This window comes from Cnephaeus nilssonii, assembly GCF_951640355.1.
Source record: "Cnephaeus nilssonii genome assembly, chromosome: X".
In the NCBI taxonomy this organism is placed as follows: domain Eukaryota; kingdom Metazoa; phylum Chordata; class Mammalia; order Chiroptera; family Vespertilionidae; genus Cnephaeus; species Cnephaeus nilssonii.
The window spans coordinates 45054523-45079682 of record NC_137071.1 but is presented as its reverse complement, the minus strand read 5'-3'; the positions used below and the strand labels follow the sequence as shown (position 1 = coordinate 45079682).

Here is a 25160-nt window from a genome sequence, read left to right as displayed (position 1 = left end):
GAGATACTGACAGGTATGAGGTGATATCTCATTGTGGTTTTAACTTGCATTTCTCTGATTATTAGTGAAATTGAGCATTTAAAAAATATATTAGTCATCTGTATGTCCTCTTTTGAGAAGCATCTATTCAGGTTCTCAGCCAAATTTTTAATTGGGTTATTTGTGGAATTTTTGGGTGTTCAGTTGTATGAGATCTTTGTAAATTTTGGATATTAACCCCTTGTCAGATTAGGACTGCTTTTACTGTGTCCCCTAGATGTTGGTTGTTGTGTTTCTATTTTCATTTGTTTCAAAATGCCTTTTGATTTCTGTCTTGATCTCATTGTTAATCCATTCATTTTTGAGTAACATGTTATTTAGCTTCCATGTTTTTGTGTGTTTTTCAGTTTATTTCTTGCAGTTGATTTATAGTTTCATACTGTTGTGGTCAGAGAAGGTGTTTAATACTATTTTAATCTTCTTAAATTGGCCAGACAGTGGAAATGTTTGTTGTAAAGTTGAAAACAGTGTATATTCTGCTGCTTTTCGGTGAAATACTCTGAAAATATCAATTAAATCCATCTGGTCTAATGTGTCATTTAAGGCCGCTATTTTCTTGTTGATTTTCTATGTGGACGATTTATCTACTGATGTCATGGGGCGTTAAAATTCATTACAATGACTGTACTACTGTCACTCTTTCCCTTTATGTCCATCAAGGTTTGCTTTATATATTTAGGTGCTACTATGTTGTGTGGATAAATGTTTACAAGGGTTATATCCTCTTGTTTGATTGATTCCTTTATCATTATATAATGTCCTCTTTTGTCTCTTATAATAGCCTTCATTTAAAAATCTATTTTGTCTGATATAACTAACTATTGGTACCTCAGGGTTTGTTTGTTTGTTTACATTGCACGAAATATCTTTTTTTTAATCACTTTACTTTCAGTTTGTGTGTGTGTTTTTTCATCTGAAGTGTATCTCTTGTAGATGGCATATATATGCTTCTTATTTTCCTATTCATTCAGCTACACTATTTATTTTGATTTAAGCATTTAATCCATTTACATTTAAAGTGATTATTGATAGGTACATATGTATTGCCATTTTATTATTCATGTTTATGTTCCTCTTTTTTTTCTTTCTTTCTTCTTCTTGAAGAAGTCCTGTTAACATGATTTGCAATACTACTTTGGTGATCTTGAACTTATTTATCTTTTTTTTTTTTTTTTGGTCTAGGAAGCTCTTTATTTCACCTTTAATTTTAAATTATATCTTTTCTGTGTAGAGTAGTCTTGTTTGTAGGTCACTTGCTTTTCATCACTTTGAATATTTCATGCCAGTCTCTCTTACCTGAAATGTTTCTGTTTGGAAATCAGCTGATGGTCTTATGGGAGTGCCTTTGAAAGTAATTAACTGTCTTTCTTTTGCTGCTTTTGGGATTCTCTCATTGTCTTTAACCTTTGCTATTTTAATTATGATGTATATTGTTGTCAGCCTCTTTGGGTTGATTTTGTTTGGGAATGTCTGCTCTTTCTGGATTTGTGTGCCTTTTTTCTTCACTAGGTTAGGGAAGTGTTCTGTCATTATTTCATCAAACGGGTTCTCTGTCCCTTGCTCACTTTCTTCTCCTTCTGATAACCCTATGATGTGAATGTTGTTAAATTTTATGTTATATCTGAGGCATTTTAGACTATCTTCATTAAGCTATCATTTAGAATTGAAGGTCAGATAAAGAGCTTCACAGACAAGAAAAAGCTAAAAGAGTTCATCACCACCAAACCAGTATGAAATGTTGAAGGGTATTCTTTAAGAAGAGGAAGAAGAAGAGAAAAAAATTTATAAAAAAATATGAACAATAAAAGGCAATAAATACATATCTATCAATAATTGAATCTGAAAATCAAAATAAATGAATATGAAATCTAATAAGCAGAATAAACTGGTGAATAAAATAGAATCAGAGGGATGGAAGTGGAACACACTGAAGTTTATAATAAGGAAGGGGAATGGGGGAGCAGGAAGAGATTAAACAAAGATCTTATAAACATATATGTGTTACCTATGGACACAGACAATAGGTGAAGGCCTGGGGAGAGGTAAGTACTGGATGGAGGGGGACAATGGGGGGAAAAAGAGGGACATATGTAATACTCTCAACAATAAAGATTAATTAAAAAATAAAATCAGGGTAAAACCTAGAAAGCAATTATATTCTTTGTTCTTTTTGCTTCTCTGATGGGATGTTCTGCTACCTTGTATGCCAAATCACTGACTTGATATTCTGCTTCATCTAATCTGCTATTGATTTCTTATAGTGTATTCTTCATTTCAGTTACTGTAGTCTTCATTTTTTGCTAATTATTTTTTTCTTTAATGATTAAGGTATTATATATGTGTCCTTACCCTCCAATGCCCCACCACCACACTCCCGTTCATGCCCTCATCCCCCTGATGTCTGCGTATATTGGTTATGCTTATATGTGTGCATACAAGTCCTTTGGTTGATCTCTCCCCCTTACCCCCACCTTCCCCTACCTTCCCTCTGAGGTTTGAGCATCTTCTCGATGCTTCTCTGCCTCTGGATCTGTTTTTGTTCATCAGTTTAGGTTGTTCATTATAATCCACAAATGAGTGAGATCATGTGATATTTATCTTTCTCTGATTGACGTATTTCGCTTAGCATAATGCTTTCTAGCTCCATCCAAGCTGTTGCAAATGGTAGGAGTTCCTTCCTTTTTACAGCACCATAGTATTCCATTGTGTAGATGTACCACAGTTTTTTAATCCATTCATGTGCTGATGGGCACTTAGGCTGTTTCCAAATCTTAGCTATTGTAATTGTGCTGCTATGAACATAGGGGTGCATATATCCTTTCTGATTGGTGTTTCTAGTTTCTTGGGATATATTCCTAGAAGTGGGATCTCTGGGTCAAATGGGAGCTCCAATTTTAGTTTTTTGAGGAAACTCCATACTGTTCTCCACAGTGGCTGTACCAGTCTGCATTCCCACCAGCAGTACATGAGGGTTCCTTTTTCTCCTCATCCTCACCAGCACTTGTCATTTGTTGATTTATTGATAGCCCTTCTGACAGGTGTGAGATGGTACCTCATTGTCATTTTGATTTGCATCTCTCGGATATTTAGGGACTTTGAGCATATTTTCATATGTCTCTTGGCCTTCCTTATGTCCTCTTTCGAAAAGTAACTATTTAGGTCCATTGCCCATTTTTTTATTGTTTTTTTTTTATCTTCCTTTTGTTAAGTTGTGTGAGTTCCTGTAAATCTTGGAGATTAAACCCTTATCAGAGATAACATTGGCAAATGTGTTCTCCCATGCAGTGGGCTTTCTTGTTGTTTTGTTGGTTTCTTTTGCTGTGCAGAAGCTCTTTATTTTGATGTAATCCCATTTGTTTATTTTCCCTTAAGTTTCCATCACCCTAGTAGCTGTATTGGTGAAAATATTGCTTCGGCATATGTCTGAGATTTTGCTGCCTATGGATTCCTTTAATATTTTTTGGTTACCTGTCTTACATTTAAGTCTTTTATCCATTTTGAGTTTATTTTTGTGTATGGTGTAAGTTGGTGATCTAGTTTCATTTTTTTGCATGTATCTGACCAAATTTCCCAGCACCATTTATTGAAGAGACTGTCTTGATTTCATTGTATGCTCTTGCCTGCTTTGTCAAATATTAATGGAGAATAGTGTTTTGGGTCGATTTCTGGATTCTCTGTTCTATTCCATTGGTCTATAGGTCTGTTCTTTTGCCAGTACCAGGCAGTTTTGAGAACAGTGGCTTTGTAATACAGCTTGATATCTGGTATTGAGATCCTTCCTACTTTGTTTTTCTTTCTCAGGATTGCTGCAGCTATTGAGGGTCTTTTTTTTTTTTTATTCCAAATGAATTTTCGGAGAGTTCTTTCTAGGTCTGTGAAATATGCTGCTGGTATTTTAATGGGGATTGCATTGAATCTATAGATTGCTTTGGGTAGTATGGACATTTTAATGATGTTGATTCTACCAAACCATGAACACGGTATGCTCTTCCATCTGTTTATATTTTCCTCTATCTCTTTTTTCAATGTCCTGTAGTTTTCTGAGTACAGGTATTTTACCTCCTTAGTTAAGTTTATTCTTAGGTATCTTAAATTTATTTTTTGGTACGATGGTAAATGGGATTGTTTTCTTAGTCTCTCTTTCTGTAAGTTCACTGTTGGTGTATAGAAATGCCATAGATTTCTTGACATTAATTTTGTATCCTGCTACATTGCCAAATTCATTTATTAAGTCTAATAATTTTTTATGGAGTCTTTAGGGTTTTCTATGTACAGTATCATGTAATCTGCGAATAATGACAATTTTACTTCTTCTTTTCCAATTTGGATGCCCTTTATTTCTTCTTCTTGTCTGATTGCAGTACTATGTTGAATAGGAGTGGTGAAAGCAGGCATCCCTGTCTTGTTCCTGTTCTTAGTGGAAATGGTTTTAGTTTTTGCCCATTGAATATGATGCTGGCTTGTAGGTTTGTCATATAAGGCTTTTATTATGTTGAGGTATGATCCCTCTATTCCCCCTTTGCTGAGCGTTTTTATCAAAAAAGGGTGTTGGATTTTGTCAAATGCCTTTTCTGCATCAATTGATATGATTATGTAATTTTTGTCTCTCACTTTTTTATGTGATGTATCACATTTATTGATTTGCAGATATTGTACCAGCTTTGCATTCCTGGAATGAATCCCACTTGGTCATGGTGTATGATCTTTCTAATGTAATGCTGGATCCGGTTTGCTAGAATTTTGTTGAGGATTTTAGCATCTATGTTCATCAGAGACTAGCGTCCCCGTTATAGGAAAAATCCTGCCATAGGGTTTCCTGCTGCACTCTACCCCACCCCACCTGCTCTCCTCCCTTGTCCCCCGGCCTGCCTTCTCCTCCAGGCCGCCCTGCTCTCCTTCCTTCTCCCCCGGCCCCGCCTCCGCTCCTCCCTTCTCCCCTGGCCCGCCTTCTCTGCCGGCCCGCCCCGCTCTCCTCCCTTGTCCCCCGGCCCGCCTTCTCCGCCAGCAGGCCGCACTCTCCTTCCTTTGCCCCCGGCCCCGCCTCCGCCCCTCCCTTCTCCTCCCCCCCCCCGCTTGCTTGCTTCTCCGCAGCTTTGCTCCCTTCTGCCGCTCTTGGCTTCTTTCTACACTGTCTTGATATGCAAATTAGCCGCTATCTTTGTTGGGGGTAATTTGCATACTCATCCTGATTGGTTGGTGGGCGTGGCTTGGCCATAGCGAAGGTGCAGTCAATTTGCATATTTGTCTATTATTAGGTAGGATATTGGCCTATAAATCTCTTTTTTTTTGTCGTGTCTTTATCTGGTTTTGGTATTAGGGTGATGCTGGCTTCTTAGAATGATCTTGGAAGTGTTCCTTCCTCTTGAATTTTCTGGAATAGTCTGAGGAGGATAAGTTTTAGTTCTTCCTTGAATGTTTGGTAAAACTCCCCTGTGAAGCTGTCTGGCTCTGGGCTTTTGTTTGCTGGAAGCTTTTTGATGACTGCTTTAATTTCTTCCATAGTTATCAGCCTATTGAGATTTTTAGAATCTTCCTGAGTGAGTTTTGGAAGGTTGTATTTTTCTAGGAATATGTCTATTTCCTCCAGGTTGTCTAATTTGTTGGAATAGAGTTGTTTATAGTATTTTTTAACAATTCTTTGTATTTCCATGGGGTCTGTTGTTATTTCTCCTCTTTCATTTCTGATATTGTTTATTTGGGTCCTCTCTCTTTGCTTCTTGGTGAGCCTGGCTAGAGGTTCATCAATCTTGTTTATCCTTTCAAAGAACCAGCTCTTGGTTTCATTGATATTTTGTATTGTGTGTTGTTTTTTTGTTTTTTTTTTTACTCTATGCCATTTATTTCTGCTCTGATCTTTATTATCTCCTTCCTTCTGTTCACTCTGGGCTTTTCTTGTTTCTCTCTTTCTAGTTCTTTAAATTGCAAAGTTAGATAATTTATTTCTATTTTTTCTTTTTTTTCTTGAGATAGGCCTGTAGAGCTATGAACTTCCCTCTCAAGACTGCTTTCATTGTGTCCCATAGATTTTGGATTGTTGTGTTTTCATTGTCATTTGTTTCCAAGATGCTTTTAATTTCTTCTTTGATCTCTTTGGTAACCCAACCATTGTTTAATAGCATGCTATAGCCTCCAAGTGTTTGATTTTTTTCATTGTTTTTATTGTAGTTGATTTCTAATTTTATGCCATTATGGTCTGAGAAGATGCTTGTTATGATTTCTATCTTCTTGAATTTGAAAAGACTTTGCCTGTGTCCTAATATGTGGTCTATCTTTGAAAATGTTCCATGTGCACTGTAGAAGAATATATATTCTGTAGCTTTGGGGTGAAATCTTCTGAAGATGTCAATTAAGTCCATCTGATCTAGTGAGACATTTAGGATTGCTGTTTCTTTGCTGATTTTTTGTTTAGAGGGTATATCTAGTGGTGTCAGTGGGGTATTAAAGACCCCTACTATGACTGTATTGCTATCAATCTCTCCCTTCATATCTTCCAGACGTTGTTTTATGTATTTGGGTGCATATATGTATACCAGAGTTATATCCTCATGTTGAATTGCTCCCTTTAGTATTATGTAGTGGCCTTCCTTATATCTTGTTATGGCCTTTACTTTGAGGTCTATTTTGTCAGATATTAAGTATTGTATCCTCCGCTTTTTTATTTTATTTCCATTTGCCTTAAAAATTTTTTTCCATCCCTTCACCATCAGTCTGTGTGATTCCTTTGTTCTGAGATCGGTCTCTTGCAGACAGCAAATGTATAGGTCGTGTTTTGTTATCCATTCAGCTACCCTATGTCTTTTGATGGGTGCATTTAATCCATTTACGTTTACTGTTATTATTGATAAGTACCTGTTTGTTGACATATTTTTCCTTAGTGTTTGTGTTTCTTCTTGCCTTTCTCTTTCTTCTTTTTACAGCAGTCCCTTTAGCATTTCTTGCATTGCTGGCTTGGTGGTAATAATCCCTCTTAGCCCGTTTTTGTCTTTCAAGCTCCTGATTCCACCTTCAATTTTGAATGATAGCCTTGGTGGGTATAGTATTCTTGGATTCAGTTTCTTGCTTTGCATCACTTTGTATATTTCATTCCATTCCATTCTGGCCTCGTGTGTTTCTGTTGAGAAATCAGTTGATAATCTAATGGGAGATTTCTTGTAGGTAACTTTCTGTCTCTCTTTGACAGCCTTTTAGATTCTTACTTTGTTGTTGATGTCTACCAATTTAATTATGATGTGTCTTGGTGTTGGTCTTTTTGGGTTCCTCTTATTTGGCACTCTGTGTGCTTCTTGGACTTGCGTGTTGTTGTGTTGTTTTTTTTCTTTTCCATATCAGGGAAGTTTTCTGTCATTATTTCTTCAAATAGGTTTTCTATTCCTTGCTCAACTTCCTCTCCTTCTTGTACCCCTATTATGTGGGTGTTGTTTCGTTTTGTGTTGTCCCAAAGCTCCCTTAGGCTCTCCTCTTGCTTTTTAAGTTTTCTTTTGAGTTGCTGCTGTCTTTGTGTGTGTTTTTCCTACCTTGTCTTCTAATCCACTGATGAGATCCTGATGTTGGCATCTGTGGAGTGGGAAGACTCAGTTTTTGCTGCAAGGGCCTTTAGCCCTTGGTTGGATTTGCATGCACTCAGTGGCAGCTCACAGAGGCACCGTGGTGCTGTTTGCCAGGGCGGTGCACTCAGAGAGGCCCTTGAGTTGAAGCCACGTGACTGAGGTGTTTGTGGGCAGGCAGCCAGGAGTGAGGGAAGTCCGAAATTCTATTGCAGGAGGCCTTGTGCTCTTGGTTGGATTTGCGCATGCCCAGTGGAGGTTCACAGGGCACCTGCAGTGCATTTGCCAGGGTGGCGCACTCCCATACTCAGAGGGACCCTGGCGCTGAAACTGAGTGACTGAGGTGTCTGTGGGCAGGTATCCAGGAAAGGGGAATTCAGAATTTCTACTGTCAGGGCAATTCGTACTTTTTTTGATAAGAGTGTGCCCAGCGGGGGCTCACAGTGGCACCCAAGTGTGGCCTCTGGAGCGTTGGGCTTAGGAGACCTGCGCACTGGAGAAGCGCTACTGTGACTTCTGGATCAGCAGCTGGGGAGGGTGTAAGTCGCACTTACTGCTGCGAGAGCTGTGCACCCTTGGAGGTGTAGGTCCTAGGGTCTGCAGGTCTGCAGCTGGGACAGCAGGATTTTGGCTGGAGTGGCTGCAGGCTCGCGGGCAATGTCCAAGGCCTGTTTGGGTGGTAGTGCTGATGAGTTCCTAGAAGAGGCTGCTCTCCCCTTCAAGATGACTTGGGCTCTGTGCCCGAGCCCCACACCCGGGGAGTGTCTGCAGTGGTGGTGGGTTCTCCCTGTCCAAGAGAGCCTGATCTGCCATCCCCTGCTGCTCCCTCAGGATTTAACTGTCCCTCACTCACTCACACATGCACCACACACACCCACACACTCTCCTTTCACCCCCTCACTCACAACCTCTCCCTCACCTCCATCCTGCCAGCCGCCATCTTCCTCCTCCTTGACTTATTATTTTTAATGGTTTCTATGTCTTTTTATATTCTGTTGAAGTTCTTATTAATTTTTTTTTTGCGCACCATTGTTTTTAACTCTGTATCTTGTAGATTGCCTCCATTTTCATTCAGTTCTTTTTCTGGAGAATTCTCCTATTCCTTTGGTTGGGGCATGTTTCTTTGTTTCCCCATTTTGGCTGCCTCTCTGTATTTGTTTCTATGTATTAGGTAAATTGGATGTGTCTTCCAGTCTTGATATGATGACCTCAGGTAGTAAGTATCCTGTGGACCCCGTTATGCAGTTCACCTGATCACCTGAGGTGGTTGTGTGTGTGTGTGTGTGTGTGTGTGTGTGTGTGTGTGTGTGTCATGTGATTGAGTGTTCATTGCCTGTCTGTTGGAGTTGACCCTCAGGCTGGCTAACTATGAGAATTGAACCTGAGCTCAGTATGCAAGCTGCTGTGTGGGCCCTTACCCCAGGAAGTGAATTTTCCCCAGCATGATCTGGTGCCTCCTTAGACCTCCCTCTGGGTATGCTCTTTGTACAGCTAGATAATCATGTAGTGCTCTATTGTGATTTGAAAGCAGCCACTAGGTATGTTGATTCTGGGGTATCTTGTGCAGGAATCCACTGCAGGTCAATATCTGATTCTGCCTGTGACTATCCCTGGGCGACCTGTTAGGAAACACTGTTGTTAGCTGTCTATGCTGGTCCTGGATGTGTGTGGGAAAGCCCAACTGTGTAACTAAGGGCTGGCAGCCAGTAGGACCAGGTGTGGGTCATGTCAGCAAATGTCCCATATCACCTGAGTCCTTCATCCACCTGCTAGTTGCCCATTAGACTCAGCCCCTGAAATAGCCTCATGTGGTACATAATTTGTATGAGGTAAGTGTCATTGAGTGATCATGTAAGGGCAATTTGTGTTCAGCAGTTTAATACAGATTCAGAATGTATCAGTGATGCTTCTGAGGCCACTCAGCCCATTCTTATGGCATACTGAAGCCAGCCACCACCGACTTGTGTCCTGTGGACCTTTGTGGTGGGGCAGGGTCTAAGGAAGTTGTCAGGTGGGAGCCAGTAGAGTTCACCAGGGTACAGCAGTTTCAGATAGGGCTCTGCACAGGCCCTTGTGCTAAAACCATATAACAGCTTCTCCCTGTTTGTCTCTGGCATGCCCCAAGCTTGCCCAAAATTTCTTGAAGATATTTTTATGGAAGACTGCAACGTAAGCTCAGGCTGGCTGCCACTGGCAGAGCCCACAACTGTGTGTGACCTGGATAGGGCAGGATCTCTGGGAGTCATCAGGGTGGGGCTAGTGTAGCTCCTTAGGCTAATGCCCTGTGGGGCAGTGGTCAACCCAGAAAAGATGTCCTCTGTGGAACTTCATACATAGACTTTGGTGGCTTTCACTCCAGCCCTCTCCTTAAAGCCACACAACACAGTTTCATCCTGTATGACCCTGGCAACCTCCTAGGCACTGTCCCTTCACTAGAGCCCATGGTGAGTGCCTGTGAACAAGATTTTCTGTGCCATCTCTTTTAGTGCATGCCTGGGTTTCCAGCATTCCTCCATCTCACCTGGGCAGATTTAATCCTTGCTAATTTCACAGGCAGATGTTATGTGGGCTCATTTTCTCAACACTGGTGCTCGAGGCTGGGGAGTGTGGAGTAGGTTTGAGACCTCCCGCTCCTCAGGGGGGACCTCTGCAGCTGAGATATTCCTCCAGATTCTTAACTACCACACGTGGATGAGGGGCCAGTTCATTTTTCTTCTCTACCCCTCCTACCAGTTTCTTTGTGGCATCTTCTGTATATATTCTTAATTATACAACTTATGTTCAGTTAGTCTTCAGGTGGTTATCCAGGTTGATTGTTCTGTAATTTAGTTGTAATGTTGATGTAGTCATGGGAGGAGGTTAGTGCAACTTCTCCCTACTCTGCCATCTTGGATGAATTTTAGAAATTAGCATTTGTCATGAGCTGCCTTGTCTCCTCATTTCCCTAAGCTCACAGCTATTTTGACCAAAAGGCAGCACATCTTTTACTTAGCTACCTCCAGTATTATTTGAAAGAGCAATAGAGGTACTCAGTTCCATTAAAAATAATTAATTGGTACCTGCTGTGCACAAGGTACACATACTTGAAAGTTGTTTATCACCTAGTAGGAGAGGTAGGTAATAAACAGATATTTGCAATATACTGTGCTTGCCAATGGTGTCTGCCAATCAAGATGAGGAAAGTAGGCTAGGATGACCCTGAAGGAGATATCAGGTAAAGTGAATCTCAATGGAGAAATGTACATTCTTTAGATCTAGGAGAACGACAATATTCTAAGCAAAGGGAATGAGCAAAGACATGGAGGTCTGAAACAACGGTTTAGCCAGAAAATATGACCCAAGCAGTGTAGTTTATCAAAGTCTGAGGTCATGGAGACTCCTGGAGAAGTAATAATAAAAGCAGGTACTTCTAATGGCTTATTTCTAGGATACCATGCTAAAGCAATTTAGCTCTATTCAACAATCCTCTGAAGTGGATATTATTTTATTGCTAGTGGAAAAACTGAAGCCCAGAGAGTTTAAGTCACTAACAATCACTGTGCACAGCATCAGCTTCAGAGCCCAAGCTGCGCTTTGGGGATTAGAAATAGTTATTAAGTTATAGAAGGCCTTAATTGCAACTTTCACAAGAGTTTGTCCTGTCTTATGAAAAACAGGACACTAGTAAAAGGAATTTTAACAAGGAGGTGACTAGGGATCAGAAAATTTGGGATTAAAGGCCCTATGGTAATTAGGTTCTCTGTAACTTTAGGCAAATATTTTTCCTTCTTTGGACCTCTGTTTTTTTTTTTTTCATTTGTAAAATGAGGATAGTGATAAAGGGCTAATCTTAAGGATCCATTTCAGTTCTTTAAGTTTTTTGCATCTCTAACTCAGGGTAGGGGAGGGTTGGATTCCTAACTGGAGAGACTGGTAGACACTTTATGTACTGTTTTTTATATATAGTACTAGAAGCCCAGTGCACGAAATTCTTGCATGGGAGTGGTCCCTAGGCCTGGCCGGCGATGGAAGTATGAGTGTCTGGCATGGAAGGACAGGTCCCAGCTGACCTCTGAGCCCTGGGCAGCACCTGGGCCCCCGGGCCCCCGCAAGCCTCCCTCAGCCTGAGTAATGTCGCCTGAGTCCCCACACGGAGATGCGGTGAGCACAGCTGGACACTGCAGGCTGGGGAACAGCGTGGTCCTCTGGGCCACCCAGCGGTGCCACACAGAAGCCAGGCAAGCAGCATGCTCTCTCCTGGCTGACCTCACAGACCGGCTCCTGCGCGAACCCACAGGGAGCCCGACCGGCCCCTGTGGTCCCAGCAGCTGCGGCCAGGCTCATCAGGAAGATGATGCACTGGTGTGGGGCAAGCTCCTCATGGGTGCCAGGCACCTGAGCATGGGGGGCTTCCCCAACGCTTGAGCCCTGGCATCCCAGGGGAGGGTAGCAGGGGGAGTGAGAGCGAGCTTGATGTATACCCTGCATTCTCACCGCACCTCTGTCCCCATCACCCCCGTCCCCAGGTAGCCAGCGAGAGGTCGCAGTGCCATGTTCTGCACCACCCCCTGGTGGTCAGCGCACGTTATAGTGAGCAGTCGAACTCCTGGTTGAGGGACAATTTGCATATTAGGCTTTTATTATATAGGACTAGAGGCCTGGTGTACGACATTCGTGCACTGAGGGTCGGGGGTGTGTCCCTCAGCCAAGCCTGCACCCTTTCACAGTCCGGGAGTCCTCAGGGGATGTCTGACTGTGGCTGCGGAGGCGGGCCACTGCGCTTGCACCCTGGTGGTAAGTGTGCATCATAGTAGTGACCAGTCATTCTCCCAGTATGGTCGATTTGCATCCTTTTATTATATAGGATACGTCTATTTCACAATAATTTCCTTTATATTTTATTTTTCAAAAAGCATTTGAGGTGGCCACTGTTTGAGATGCCTACCTGAAACTTTCTACTGGAAGTAGAAGTTAAAGGTTGCAGGTAGAGGGAGCTAGATAGCTAAAGTGACTTATTATCCCAGAGGCAGAAGGTTACAGCCTCATCATCCCATTGAACTGAATTCTTTTCTTACTGACTCCTACTCTTAAACTTCTCATTTCTTCCTCCTATTGTCTCTTTTTCCTGGCTCATCCTTTTTAAAATTTCTCTTGCACACATTCTCTCTCTCATTTTTTAAAAAAAGTATTTTCTTTTCTGCTCTCCTTTTAAAACTTATTTTTCTCTATCCCTTTTCCCTCACTCTTGTTACTCTTCCCTCCACGTCGCTTCTCCACTTTATTCCATCCCATCTCTACTTTTACCCTCTATTTACTGACCACTTTTAACATTTTTCATTTCTTCTCTTTTCTTTTCTAACTCTCTACTTTTACTATTTACTGGTTTCTCCTTTTTCAAATTAGTTCTATCTACCTGTGCATGTGTCTATTCATCCACACATCTACCTAGCTATCTTTATTGTATTTTTTTATTAACTTCTCTCTCTCTCTCTCTCTCTCTCTCTCTCTCTCTCTCTCTCTCTTTAAATCGTATCCCCTTCACACACAATTGTATTTGACTTCCTTATTGGCTTCTCCCTCTCACACAATTTTTCTCTCTCCTTTATGTAACACTTTTTCCTTCATTTATAAACTTTTCTTTCCTCCTTATTTCCTACTTCTGTTCCATCATCCTTCTTCCCATCTTTCTCCTACCCTCCCTCCCTCCCCACATTCCTTCTTTCCTTTATCTTTACCCCTTCCCTCCCTCCCCTTTTCCTTCCTTCCCACCTTAATATTTTTCTTCACTTCCTTCCTCGGACCTGCTTTGCTCCCTCCCCCATTCCTTCCTTCTTGCCATCCTCCTTTTAAGCTCTACTGGCTCCCCTTTTAAAAACCTTTCTTTCCTTCCTCTTTCTCTCTCATCCTACCTTTCCCATACATTCTTCTCTACTTCCACTTTTTTAATATCTATCTATCTATCTGCCTAATTATTCACTATCATTTATCTTTTTTCTTTTCTGACTCCTGCTTTTAAAATCTGTCCCCAGTAGACAACTATACTTGATTTTCATTATAGCTCCTACAGTTCACTCATACATCCTCTTTCCTTCTTTAACTCTGCTCTCTACTGACTCCTTTATAAAGTTCTTCTGTCCCTCTTTCCCTTCTTTCCCATTCTTCCCCCTCCTCCCTCACTCTTTTACTCTTTTTATAGGCTAATTTAAAAAAATACTTTCTTCTCTCTCTCTCTCTTTCTATGCTTTTCTTAGTACTGACTTCTCCACTTAAAAATCACACTCAATAAAAATACATTTTTTTTTAAAATCACCCTGTACTTAATTTTCTTACTAACTCCTCCTTTTAAACTCCCCTCACTCTCACATTCTATTTCTTCTTTTTATTTGACTATTTTCCTGGCCTCACCCCAGTTTAGCATCCTTCTCTTTCCTGCTTTCTTTCCCTCCCTCCCTTTGCTCCCTCCCTCCTCCCTTCTCTCCCTTCATTCCCTGTGTCTGTCTCCTTCTTACTCCTCCCCCCTCCCCGCTATTCACCTTTCCCTTGAGCCTGAAACCTGCTTCCCTCCCTCCTTCCTTATTATTACCGCCCCCTCCCCTCCCCATGTTCACTGGTTTCTCTTTTAAACTTTCCTCTTTCCTCTCTGGGACCTGCTTCCAGCCCAGCCTGATCACACTTTGATATTAAAGCTTCCGGTGTGTGTGTGTGTGGGGGGGGGTCGTAAACCCCCAGCCCAGGGCCCTGCCCAGGCCAGGCTTTCGCTGCCCCCCCTCCTCCGGCCTCCCCGCCCCAGTTCTCTTCTCATTCTCTGCACAGGATGCCCCAACTTCTAGTCAACAAACTACACTTGACATGCCACCAACCTAACCCTGGCCAGTGTCTTTGGGGTCCAGCCCTCGGGGGTGAAAGGGCTACCCTCCTTAGTGTCCGACTCTGCCCCAGCTAAGTTGTGCTTCCCCTCCTAGTGCAGGGCGCCCAGCCCAGCGAGGGTGGCCAAGGCCCACTGGGCCGGGGCACTGCTGCCTAGAAGCAGGAGTGCCTCCGCCCCTCCATCAGGACCTGTGGGGCCACCACCCTCCTTCCGCATCTGGGTGGGGCTCCCTGCTCCATGCAGCCTGTGCCCCACCCCTCGCTGGGTGCACCTGCTCTGTCCCCTGTGGTCACCACCCCCTCCAGCCTGCAGCCCCACGTTTCCTTCCCTTTTCCATTCCTGCATCTTTTTCTCCTTCCCTTTCTGTCTTTCTGTTTCTCCTCTAGGCCTGTCTGCATGCAGGCCTTCCTTTCTCTCCCTCTCCTTCCTTATACCCTCCTATCGCATTCTATCCTACCTACCCTGGGCCTTGCAGCTGCCTGAGCCCATGACTGCCTGAGCCCTGGGGCCTCGCAGCCCCTGTGGCTTTGTCTGAAGATATCCGCCCTAATTAGCATGTTACCCTTTTATTAGTATAGATACCCCTTGCCTGGAATGCCATATTGCTTCTCTCTTTTCTTTCCAAATATTTTCTTAGTATAGCTCCCCAACCACCTTCTCTTAGCTTCTACAGTGCTATTAGTACTAAGTTATGTCTCACTTTCGCCCCTAATTATATACTGTCTTGTATTCTTTGCTAGTTGTTTCCTTTATAATGTTTTCTCCCCAATTTACAGCTTTTCTTTTCTTCTACATTTTAATTTCGCTTACCCTCTGTATCATCTAACAGTCTTGGTGAAAATCTTGTTAATAATTTTTTTTTCTCTTTTGGCAGTGTGTGTGAGCACAGCAAAGAGAATTTTATGACCCCCTCCAACATGGGGGTAATCTTTGGTCCCACACTGATGAGAGCTCAGGAGGATACTGTGGCTGCCATGATGAATATCAAATTCCAGAACATTGTGGTAGAAATCCTAATTGAGCACTTTGTAAAGGTATGTATTTCCTGCCCTCACCACCACTCCTCCAAACATGTAACACTTTTTCCTAGCTACCTTTTAGAGTTGTGTCTCCTTTCCTGGGTCAAGTTGATAATGGAAGGAAATTCCATTATGGCACAATTACATTTAACAACATGTTTGCCACTGTGAAATTAATTTATTCATCAAATATTGCTTAATTATGTAACTATTTCATTATCAAGCACCATGCTCATGGTATAGAAGGAGAAAAATATCACTAAAACTATAAGGAGTTACCAGTGTAATATGGTGATAGACATTTAAACAAAGGAAATGATAGCTATATGTACAATGAAATTATAAAGAAAGCCATACCTATACTTAGTTAAACCTATATCATTCTGAAATAATTTAAAGTGCTATATTTTTTTACGATATGTAAAATATGAGGTAGTGTACATTATAATTAGGTCAAGTAAAAAAGTATAAATAAGGATAGAGACAGAAAATGAACCCAGGAATGAGGCAAGACAAAAATTATTTATTGACAAGTCTTGTGCACTTGCTTCAGATGTTCCTACATTTGATTCTACACTTTGTAATAGCCAATGCCATCCTAACAGGGCATAATTCAATAAAAACTTTTCTGCAAGTGGATGAGACTGATGATATAATCCAGGTGGTATCCACAGTTGAAATATAATGTCCACCAGATGTGTTACATTAGATAGAAGTTAGTCTTCTAAGACTCAACATATAAACACTCTGGCTCCAACACAAGAGACATTTATTTCTTTGTTGTGGAATAGTCCAGCAAGGTGGTCCAGGGCCAGTATGGTGACTTGATGGGCACAAACGCAGGTTTTTTCCTTTTTTCTCTGCCATTGCTAAGGTACTGCTTCATGTGCATGGCCAAATATCTTCTATATTATATCAACTGAGAAGGATGAAATAAAGGGAAGTAGAGGATACAGTTCCTTCCTTTAAGGTCTTGTCCTGAAAGCCATACATATTACTTTCATTAATTTACTGTTTGTCAGAATTTAATCTCATGGTCACATCTAGCTAGAAGAGAGTAAGGAAAGTATAGGTTTTTTTTTTTGGTGGGGGGCATCCATGTGCCCATCATTTCATACAAATAAGAAATACAGAGTGGGAAACTTTTAGTGAGGTACAAAAAAGCTCAGTTTTAGGTAGGTTGGATTAGAGATTCCTGAAAGATTGATTCTGAATTTAAACCAGGATTGGCAAACCTTTTCTTAAGGAACCATATAGTAAATATTTTAGAATTTGCAGGTTATAGATAGAACTCTGTCACAACTACTCACATACACCTGTGTATTGGGAAAGCCATACACAACATGTAAACAAGTGAATCCTATATAATAAAGAGGCAATATGCAAATTGACCCTCATGCCCTCACAAGATGGCCACCCCCATGTCATCACAAGATGGCCGCCCCATGTTGTCACAAAATGGCTGCCCCCACGTCATCACAAGATAGCTGCCACAAGATGGCCACCCCCATGTCATCACAAGTTGGCTGCCCCACATCATCACAAGATAGCCACCCCCATGTCATCACAAGATGGCCATTCCATGTTGTCACAAGATGGCTGCCCCATGTTGTCACAAGATGGCCAGCAGGGGAGGGCAGTTGGGGGCAACCAGGCCTGCAGGGGAGGGCAGTTGGGGGTGACCAGGCCTGCAGGGGAGGGCAGTTGGGGCAATCAGGCTGGCAGGGGAGGGCAGTTGGGAGTGATAGGGCTGGCATGGGAGCAGTTAGGTCAATCAGGCCAGCAGGGTAGTGGTTAGGGGGCTATCACGCTGGCAGGCAGAAGCGGTTAAGGGCAATCAGGCAGGCAGGCAAGTGGTTAGGAGCCAGCAGTCCTGAATTGTGAGAGGGATGTCCAGCTGCCAGTTTAGGCCCGATCCCTGCAAACCGGCAGTTGGACATCCCTTGAGGGGTCCCAGATTGGAGAGGGTGCAGGCTGGGCTGAGGGACAACCCCCCCCTCCCCAGTGCACAAATTTCATGCGCCAGGCCTCTAGTATTTTAATAAAGTTCTATTTACAAGCAGGCAGGAGGTCTGTAGGCTATAATTCCCTGACCATTGGTCTAAAGTCCAGATGTCATTTATTGACTGGTTGATTGATTTATTCAATAAATATGTATTGAATACTTATTATTTGCCAAGTACTGTTTAAAGCACTGTAGATACAGCCCTCGTAACTTTATATTCTAAAGAAAGTAGAAAAACAGTATGTATTTAAAATTAGTAGCATATATAGTATGTTAGGTTCTGTCTCTATCCTTATTTATACTTTTTTACTTGATCTAATTATAAGAAGCTTTAAGAAAAAAATAAAGCAGAGAAGGGAAGTGGTTTTACAGTTTCATTTATTTTTCACTTTTCAATTAAATTTGACATTCAATATTAGATTGATTTCAGTTATATAGCATAGTGGTTAGACTATATAACTTACAACATGATTCCCCTGATAAGTCTAGTACCCCCTCAATACCATATGTAGTTATTACAATATTGATGACTATTGTAGTCTGTAACTACTTTGTAACTGTCAATTTGTACTTTCTAATCCCTGAACTTTTTTCACCCAGCCTCACACCCCCTTCTTACCTGGCAACAAACATTTTGTTCTCTGTATCTATGAGTTTGTTGTTTTGTTTGTTCATTTATTTTGTTTTTTAGATTCCACATGTAAGTGAAATCATATACAAATATTAACTCAAAATAAATCAAAGACCTAAATGCAATATCTGAAACAATAAATTACACAGAAGGAAACATAGATATTAAACTTATGGACCTTGGGTATAGAGGACATTTTATGAATTTGACCCCAAAGGCAAAAGAAGTAAAGGCAAAAATAAACAAATGGGACTATGTCAAACTAAAAAGCTTCTGCACAGCAAAAGAAACTCCAAACAGAATAAAAAAGCAACCGACTGAATGGGTCTCTGTTCTATTCTATTGGTCTATATGCCTGTTCTTGTACCAGTGCCAGGCTGTTTTGAATACAGTGGCTTTGGAGTAGAACTTGATGTCTGATATTGTGATCCTGCCAACTTTATTCTTCTTTCTCAATATTGCTGTGGCTATTCGGCATCTTTTTTTCTTATTATTATAACACATGAATTTTTGGAGTGTTTGTTCTCAGTCTGTGAAATATGCCATTGATATTTTAATCAGGATTGTATTGAATCTATAGATTATTTTGGGTAGTATGGATATTTTAGTGATGTTGATTTTACCAATTAATGAGCATAGTATATTATTCCACTTCTTTAAAACTTCCTCTAGCTCTACATTCAATGTCCTATAGTTTTCTGAGTACAGGTCTTATACCTCCTTGGTTAAGTTTATTCCTAAGTATCAATATTTTTGTTGCAGTGGTAAATGGGATTGTTTGTTCAGTTTCTCTTTCTGAGAGTTCCTTATTGGTGTATAAAAATGCCATAGATTTCTGGGTATTACTTTTGTATCCTGCTATGTTGCCAAATTCATTTATTAAATCTAGTGGTTTTTGGTGCCATCTTTAGGGATTTCTATGTACAATATCATGTCATCTGTGAATAATGAGTGTTTTATTTCCTCCTTTCCAATTTAATGCCTTTTATTTATTTTCCTTATCTGATCACTATTGCTAACACTTCCAGTACTATCTTAAACAGTAGGGGGGAAAGGGGCATCCCTGTCTTGTTCCTGTTCTTAGGGGAAATGGTTTTTAGTATTTACCCACTGAGTATGATGTTGGCTGTAGGTTGGTCATATAGGGCTTTTATTATGTTGAGGTATGATACTTCTATTCCCACTTTGCAGAGAATTTTCATCAAAAAAGAGTGTTGGATTTTGTCAAATGCTTTTTCTGCATTTTTCTGCAATTGATATGATCATGTGATTTTTAAAAAATTCTTCATTGTTTAAAATATTACATGAGTCTTTTTTTTCCTCCATTGACCTCTCCCCCACCACCTCCTCCCCCAAGCACAAGCCCTCACCCCGCTACTGTCTGTGTCCATTTTGCTCATATGCATGCATACAAGTCCTTGATTGATCTCTTACCCCCTCACCCCTCCCACACCTTCCCTTATAGGTTGTACAGTCTGTTCGATGCTTCTATGTCTCTGGTTCTATTTTTGTTCATCAGATTATGTTTTTCATTATATTCCACAAATGAGTGAGATCATATGATATTTATCTTTCTCTGACTGGCTTATTTTGCTTAGTATCATGCTCACAACTTAAAGAATTAGAAAGAGAGCAACAAGAAAAGCCCAGAATAATCAGAAGGAAGGAAATAATAAAGATCAGAGCAGAAATAAGCGACATAGAGACAAAAAAAAAAAAGAAAATACAAAAGATCAGTGAAACCAAGAGCTAGTTCTTTGAAAGGATAAACAAGATTTATAAACCTCTAGCCAGGCTCACCAAGAAACAAAGAGAGGACCCAAATAAACAAAATCAGAAATGAAAGAGGTGAAGTAACAACTGACCCCACAAAGGATTGTAAAAAAAAAAATACTATGAACAACTTTACTTCAACAAACTGGACAAACTTGATGAAATGGACATATTCCTAGAAAAATGCAAGCTTCCAAAACTCAATCAGGAAGAATAAAAAAACCTGAATAGGCCAATAACTACTGATGAAATTGAAACAGCAATAAAAAATCTTCCAGTAAACTAGAGAGCATTATGATCATGTGATTTTTGTCTTGCAATCTGTTTATGTGCTTTATCACATTTATTGATTTGCAAATATTGTCCCAGCTATGCATCCCCAGAATAAATCCAACTGGGTCATGGTGTATGATCTCTTTAATGCATTGCTGAATCGGATTTCCTAAAATGTTGAGGATTTATCAGCTAAGTTCATTAGGGATATAGGTCTGTAGTTCCCTTTCTTTGTAGTGCCTTCATCTGGTTTTGGAATTCGGTTAATGCTGGCCTTATGGAAAGAGCTTGGTCTTGATCATTCCTCTTGAATTTATTGGAATAGTCTGAGGAGGATAGGTGTTATTTCTTCCTTGAATGTTTGATAAAACTCCCCTGTGAAGCCGTCTGGACAAGGGCTTTTTTTAAAAAGAAAATTTTTATTTTTAGAATTCTTTTTCTTTTTTTATTGTTTAAAGTATTACATATAGTAGTACATATATCTCCTTTTTTTCCCCATTGACCTTCCCCCAGCCTCCCTTACCCCCTGTCACATGCCCTCATCCCCTCCCCAGTGTCTTGTGTCCATTGGTGTGCTTAAATGCATGCATACAAGTCCTTTGGTTGATCTCTTTCCCCGCCTCCCCAATACTCCCCAGCCTTCCCGCTGTAATTTGACAGTCTGTTCGGTGATTTACTGCCTCTGTATCTATCTTTTTGTTCATCAGGTTATAATGTTCTTTATTTTCCATAAATTAGTGAGATCATGTGATATTTTTCTTTCATTGCCTGGCTTATTTCACTTAACATAATGCTCTCCAGGTCCATCCATGCTGCTGCAAATGGTAAAAGTTTCTTCTTTTTTTATAGCAGCGTTCTTTCTCAGGATTGTTGCAGCTATTTGGGGTCTTTTTTTATTCCACATGAATTTTGGAGAGTTTGTTCTAGGTTTGTGAAATATACTGTTGGTATTTTAATTGGGGATTGCATTGAATCTATAGATTGCTTTGGGTAGTATGGACATTTTGATGATGTTGATTCTACCAAACCATGAACACGGTATGATCTTCCATCTCTTTTTGTCTTCCTCTATCTCTTTTTTCAGTGTGCTGTAGTTTTTCACATATAGGTCTTTTACCTCCTTAGTTAAGTTTATTCCTAGGTATCTTAAATTTTTTTGGTGCAATGGTAAATGGGCTTGCTTTTTTAGTCAATCTTTCTGTAAGTTCACTATTGGTGTATATAAATGCCATAGATTTCTTGACATTAATTTTGTATCCTGCACTTTCAGTCTGTGTGAGTCTCTTGTTCTGAGGTGGATCTCTTGTAGACAGCATATATATGGGTCATGTTTTTTTATCCATTCAGACACTCGATTTCTTTTGATTGGAGCATTTAGTCTTTTTAGGTTTAAAGTTATTATTGAAAGGTACTTGTTTGTAGCCATTTCTATTTTTTGATTCTGTGTTCCTTCTTACCTTTTTATTTCTTTTTTTACAGCATTCCCTTTAGCATTTCTTACATTGCTGGCTTGATAACGATAAACTCCCTTAGCTTGTTTTTATCTGCGAAGCTCCAGATTTCCCCTTCAATTTTGATTGAAAGTCTTGGTGGATAGAGTATTCTTGGATTCAGTCCCTGGCTTTGCATCACTTTGTATATCTCCTTCCATTCCCTTCTGGCTTTATGTGTTTCTGTTGAGAAATCATTTGATAATCTGATGGGGGATCCTTTGTAGGTAACACTCTGTTTCTCTCTTGCAGCCTTTAAGATTCTCTCTTGTCGTTAACATTTGCCATTGTAATTATGGCATGTCTTGGTGTGGGTCTTTTGGAATTAATCTTGTTTTGGACTCTCTGTACTTGTGTAACTTTGTTCTTCCCCATATCAGGGACCTTTTCTGTCATTATTTCTTCAAATAAATTTTCTTATCCTTGCTGCTCTTCTTGTCCTTCTGGCAGCCCTATTGTACGTATGTTACTTCATTTCATGTTGTCCCAAATCTCCGTTAGGCTCTCCTCCTGCTTTTTAATTTTTTTTCTCCAGTTGCTGTTCAGATTGCACTTGTTTCTGTACTTTATCTTCTAACTCACTAATTCGGTCCTCTGCTTCTTCTAGTCTACTTTTGAAGCCTTCCATGGTGTTTTTTATTTTAGCTATATCATTTTTCATTTCTTCCTGATTTTTGCATAGGTTGTTGATTTTCTTGCCCATCCAGTGTATGAAGTGTATGACCCTTACTCTGAATTTTTCTGTCATGTTGCATGCTTCCGTTTCACTTATTTTCTTTCTTGGCGATTCCTCTTTTTCTTTCCTCTGTGGATTGTTTCGTTGTTTTCCCATTCTGATTATCACCAGAAGGTTCAGTTGTCAAGTTGTGGGGGCCTGGGCCATGTGCAGTAAGAGTTTTGCACCCCCTAAGTGTCACTGAAGAGCTCTGGCACAGTACGTGTGGCTGCTGTGGGTTCGTTGGAGCCATGCTTGCCCTGGGTCAGAGTCACAGGTGCTTAGTTTGGCCTCGTGTGTGCACCTAGAATCAGGGACCCTGCCTGTGCCATGCTGAAACAGAAAACCTGCTGGTGTGTGCCAACAATCAAAGTCCCCTAATGCATGTCAGGAGTCAGAGGCTCCCGGTGACTGCGCCGATAATCAAGTATCAGGGTCTCTCTTGCTTGGTGCAGCCTTGCACTGAGAATCAGGGTCCTATGTGCACATGCACCAAGCATTGGAGTCACTGGATCTTAGTGTGAATGTACTGGGAATCAGGGTTCCTAGGCGCACACAATGAGAAACAGAATCTAATCACTGTTGCCCATTGCTGCCTCTTGCGTGGAGATTCAGGGTCCCCAATCTGCTTGGGAGACGGGGTTGCACAGTCCCACTGTGTCAGTAAGAGTTCCACTCCTGTCCTTTGGAAAGCAGCCTTCATTGTGTGCTTGCCCTGAATCAAAGTCCTGTGGCACTGCTGCCCAGGGTGGGTGTGGGGTCAGGTCATGCGTGTGTGCACTGCGGGAAACAAACTCCCCATGTCCATGTACCCAGGCTCAAATTCAGCACTGCCCCCCCTGTGTGGGCATGGGGTCTGGTCATGGGAAACAAACCCCCTGAGTTCGCACGTTCAGGTTCAGATTTAGCGCAGCCTCCCTGCTTTGGTGCAGGGTCTGGTCATGGGAAACAAATTCCCCGGGTTCGTGCCCCCAGTCTCAAATTCAGCACTGTCTCCCCGTGTGGGCTTGGGATCTGGTCACAGAAAACAATCTCCCCAAGGTTGTGCACCTAGGCTCAAATTCAGCACAGCCTCCCTGCCTGGGCGCAGAGTCTGGTCACAGGAAACAAACTTCCCGAGTTAACAAGTCTAGGTTCAAATTCAGCGCCACCTCCCTGCTTGGGTGCAGGGTCTGGACATGTGAAACAAACTCCCCAGGTTCGTGCCCCCAGGCTCAACTGCAACGCTGTCTCCCTGTGTGTGTGCGGGATATGGTCGTGGAAAATAATCTCCCCAAGTTTGGGCACCTAAGCTCAAATTCAGCACAGTCTCCCTGCCTGGACGCGGAGCCTGATCGCGGGAGACACCCCCCCCCCCGCCCCCGAGTTCGCACGTCCAGGTTCAAATTCAGTGCAGCCTCCCTGCTTGGATGGAGGGTCTGGACATGGGAAACAAACTTCCCAGGTTTGAACCCCAAGGCTCAAATTCAGCGCTGTCTCCCTGCGTGGGCGCGGAGCCTGGTCACAGGAAACAAACTTCCCATGTCAGCACACCAAGGCTCAAATTTACGTAGAGCTGCTGCTGCTGTGTGTGGGCAGAAAGCCCTATTGTGCAGAGAGGGTCTGGTAGTTCTTATGCCACTGCCTTGGGGCCAGCAGGGAGGGGGATTGGCTTTGTGACTCACAGAAATCTGCAACCAGGGTGCCTGGAGTCTTGGTGTCCCTGGGTCTGCAGCTGTGGTTGCAGGTCTTTTACCCGAGTGTCTGTAGGGTCCCAGTTTGCTACTGAGACCAGACTGGGTGGTGGTGAGGCTAGGATCCTAGTCTCAAGCTGTTCTGTTCTTCAGATGGTGTGGTCTCTGTGCCACCGGTGTCCTCCCCAAAGTGTTTGTGGTGGCAGCGAGGTTTTGCCGTCTAAGACTGCCTGGATTGGCAACCCCTTGGAAGACCTGCAGGATCTAACTGTCCCTATTTCACTCACACACACACACACACACACACACGTCCACACACTCTTCTATTGCTCCCTGACTCTCTCACACAGTTACCCTGACTACCTTCTTGCCGGTCACCATCTTTTTTTTTTTTTTTTTTTTTTTTTCCCGTCAGGACTAGTTTTGCTGTGTCCCTGAGATTTTTTTTTTTTTCCCCTGAAATCTTGGGTTGTTGTGTGTTCATTTTCATTTATTTCCAGGAAGTTTTCTTTTATTTATTTCTTGATCTCGTTGGTAACCCTTTTATTCTTTAATAACATGCTATTTAGCTACCATGTATTTGTTTCTTTTGAGGTGTTTACTGTAGTTGATTTCTAATTTCATTCCATTGTGATCTGAGAAGATGCTTGATATAATTTCAATCTTCTTGAACTTATAGAGACTTGTTTTGTGTCCTAACATGTGGTCTATCTTTGTGAATGATCCATGTGCACTTGAGAAGAATGTATATTCTGCTGCATTGGGGTGAAATGCTCTATAAATGTCAATTAAATCCATCTGATTCAATGTGTCCTGTAGAGTCTGTTTCCTTGTTAAGTTTTTGTCTGGAAGATCTAGCCAGTGAAGTCAGAGGGGTGTTAAAGTTCCCTACTGTAACTGTACTATTGTTGATCTCTCCATTAAAGTCCTCTAGAAGTTTTTATTTTATTTATTTTTATTTTTTTATTTATTTTTTGAAGTTTTTTTTAAAATATATTTATGTGCTTCTATATTGGATGCATATATGTTTACCAGGGTTATATCCTCTTGCTAGATCGATCCCTTTAGTATTATGTAGTTACCTTCATTGTCTCTTGCGTTGGCCTTCATTTTGAAGTCTATTTTGTCGGATATGAGTATTGCTGCTCAAG

The 25160-nt window shown here is 41.4% G+C and overlaps 1 protein-coding gene across 6 annotated transcripts in view; it reads left to right on the top strand.

Annotated features, from left to right (window-relative positions):
* Positions 1-25160, top strand: part of OPHN1 (oligophrenin 1) — a gene marked incomplete at its 3' end in the record, with an annotated part of 608646 nt that overhangs the window by 478280 nt on the left and 105206 nt on the right. For all 6 annotated transcript variants that reach the window (XR_013813217.1, XM_079765071.1, XM_079765074.1 and 3 more), the window contains exon 19: positions 15305-15464. Coding sequence is in view for 5 of the 6 variants with exons in the window: in XM_079765071.1 (XP_079621197.1) it covers positions 15305-15464 (160 nt within the window). The remainder of the gene's footprint in view (positions 1-15304; positions 15465-25160) is intronic.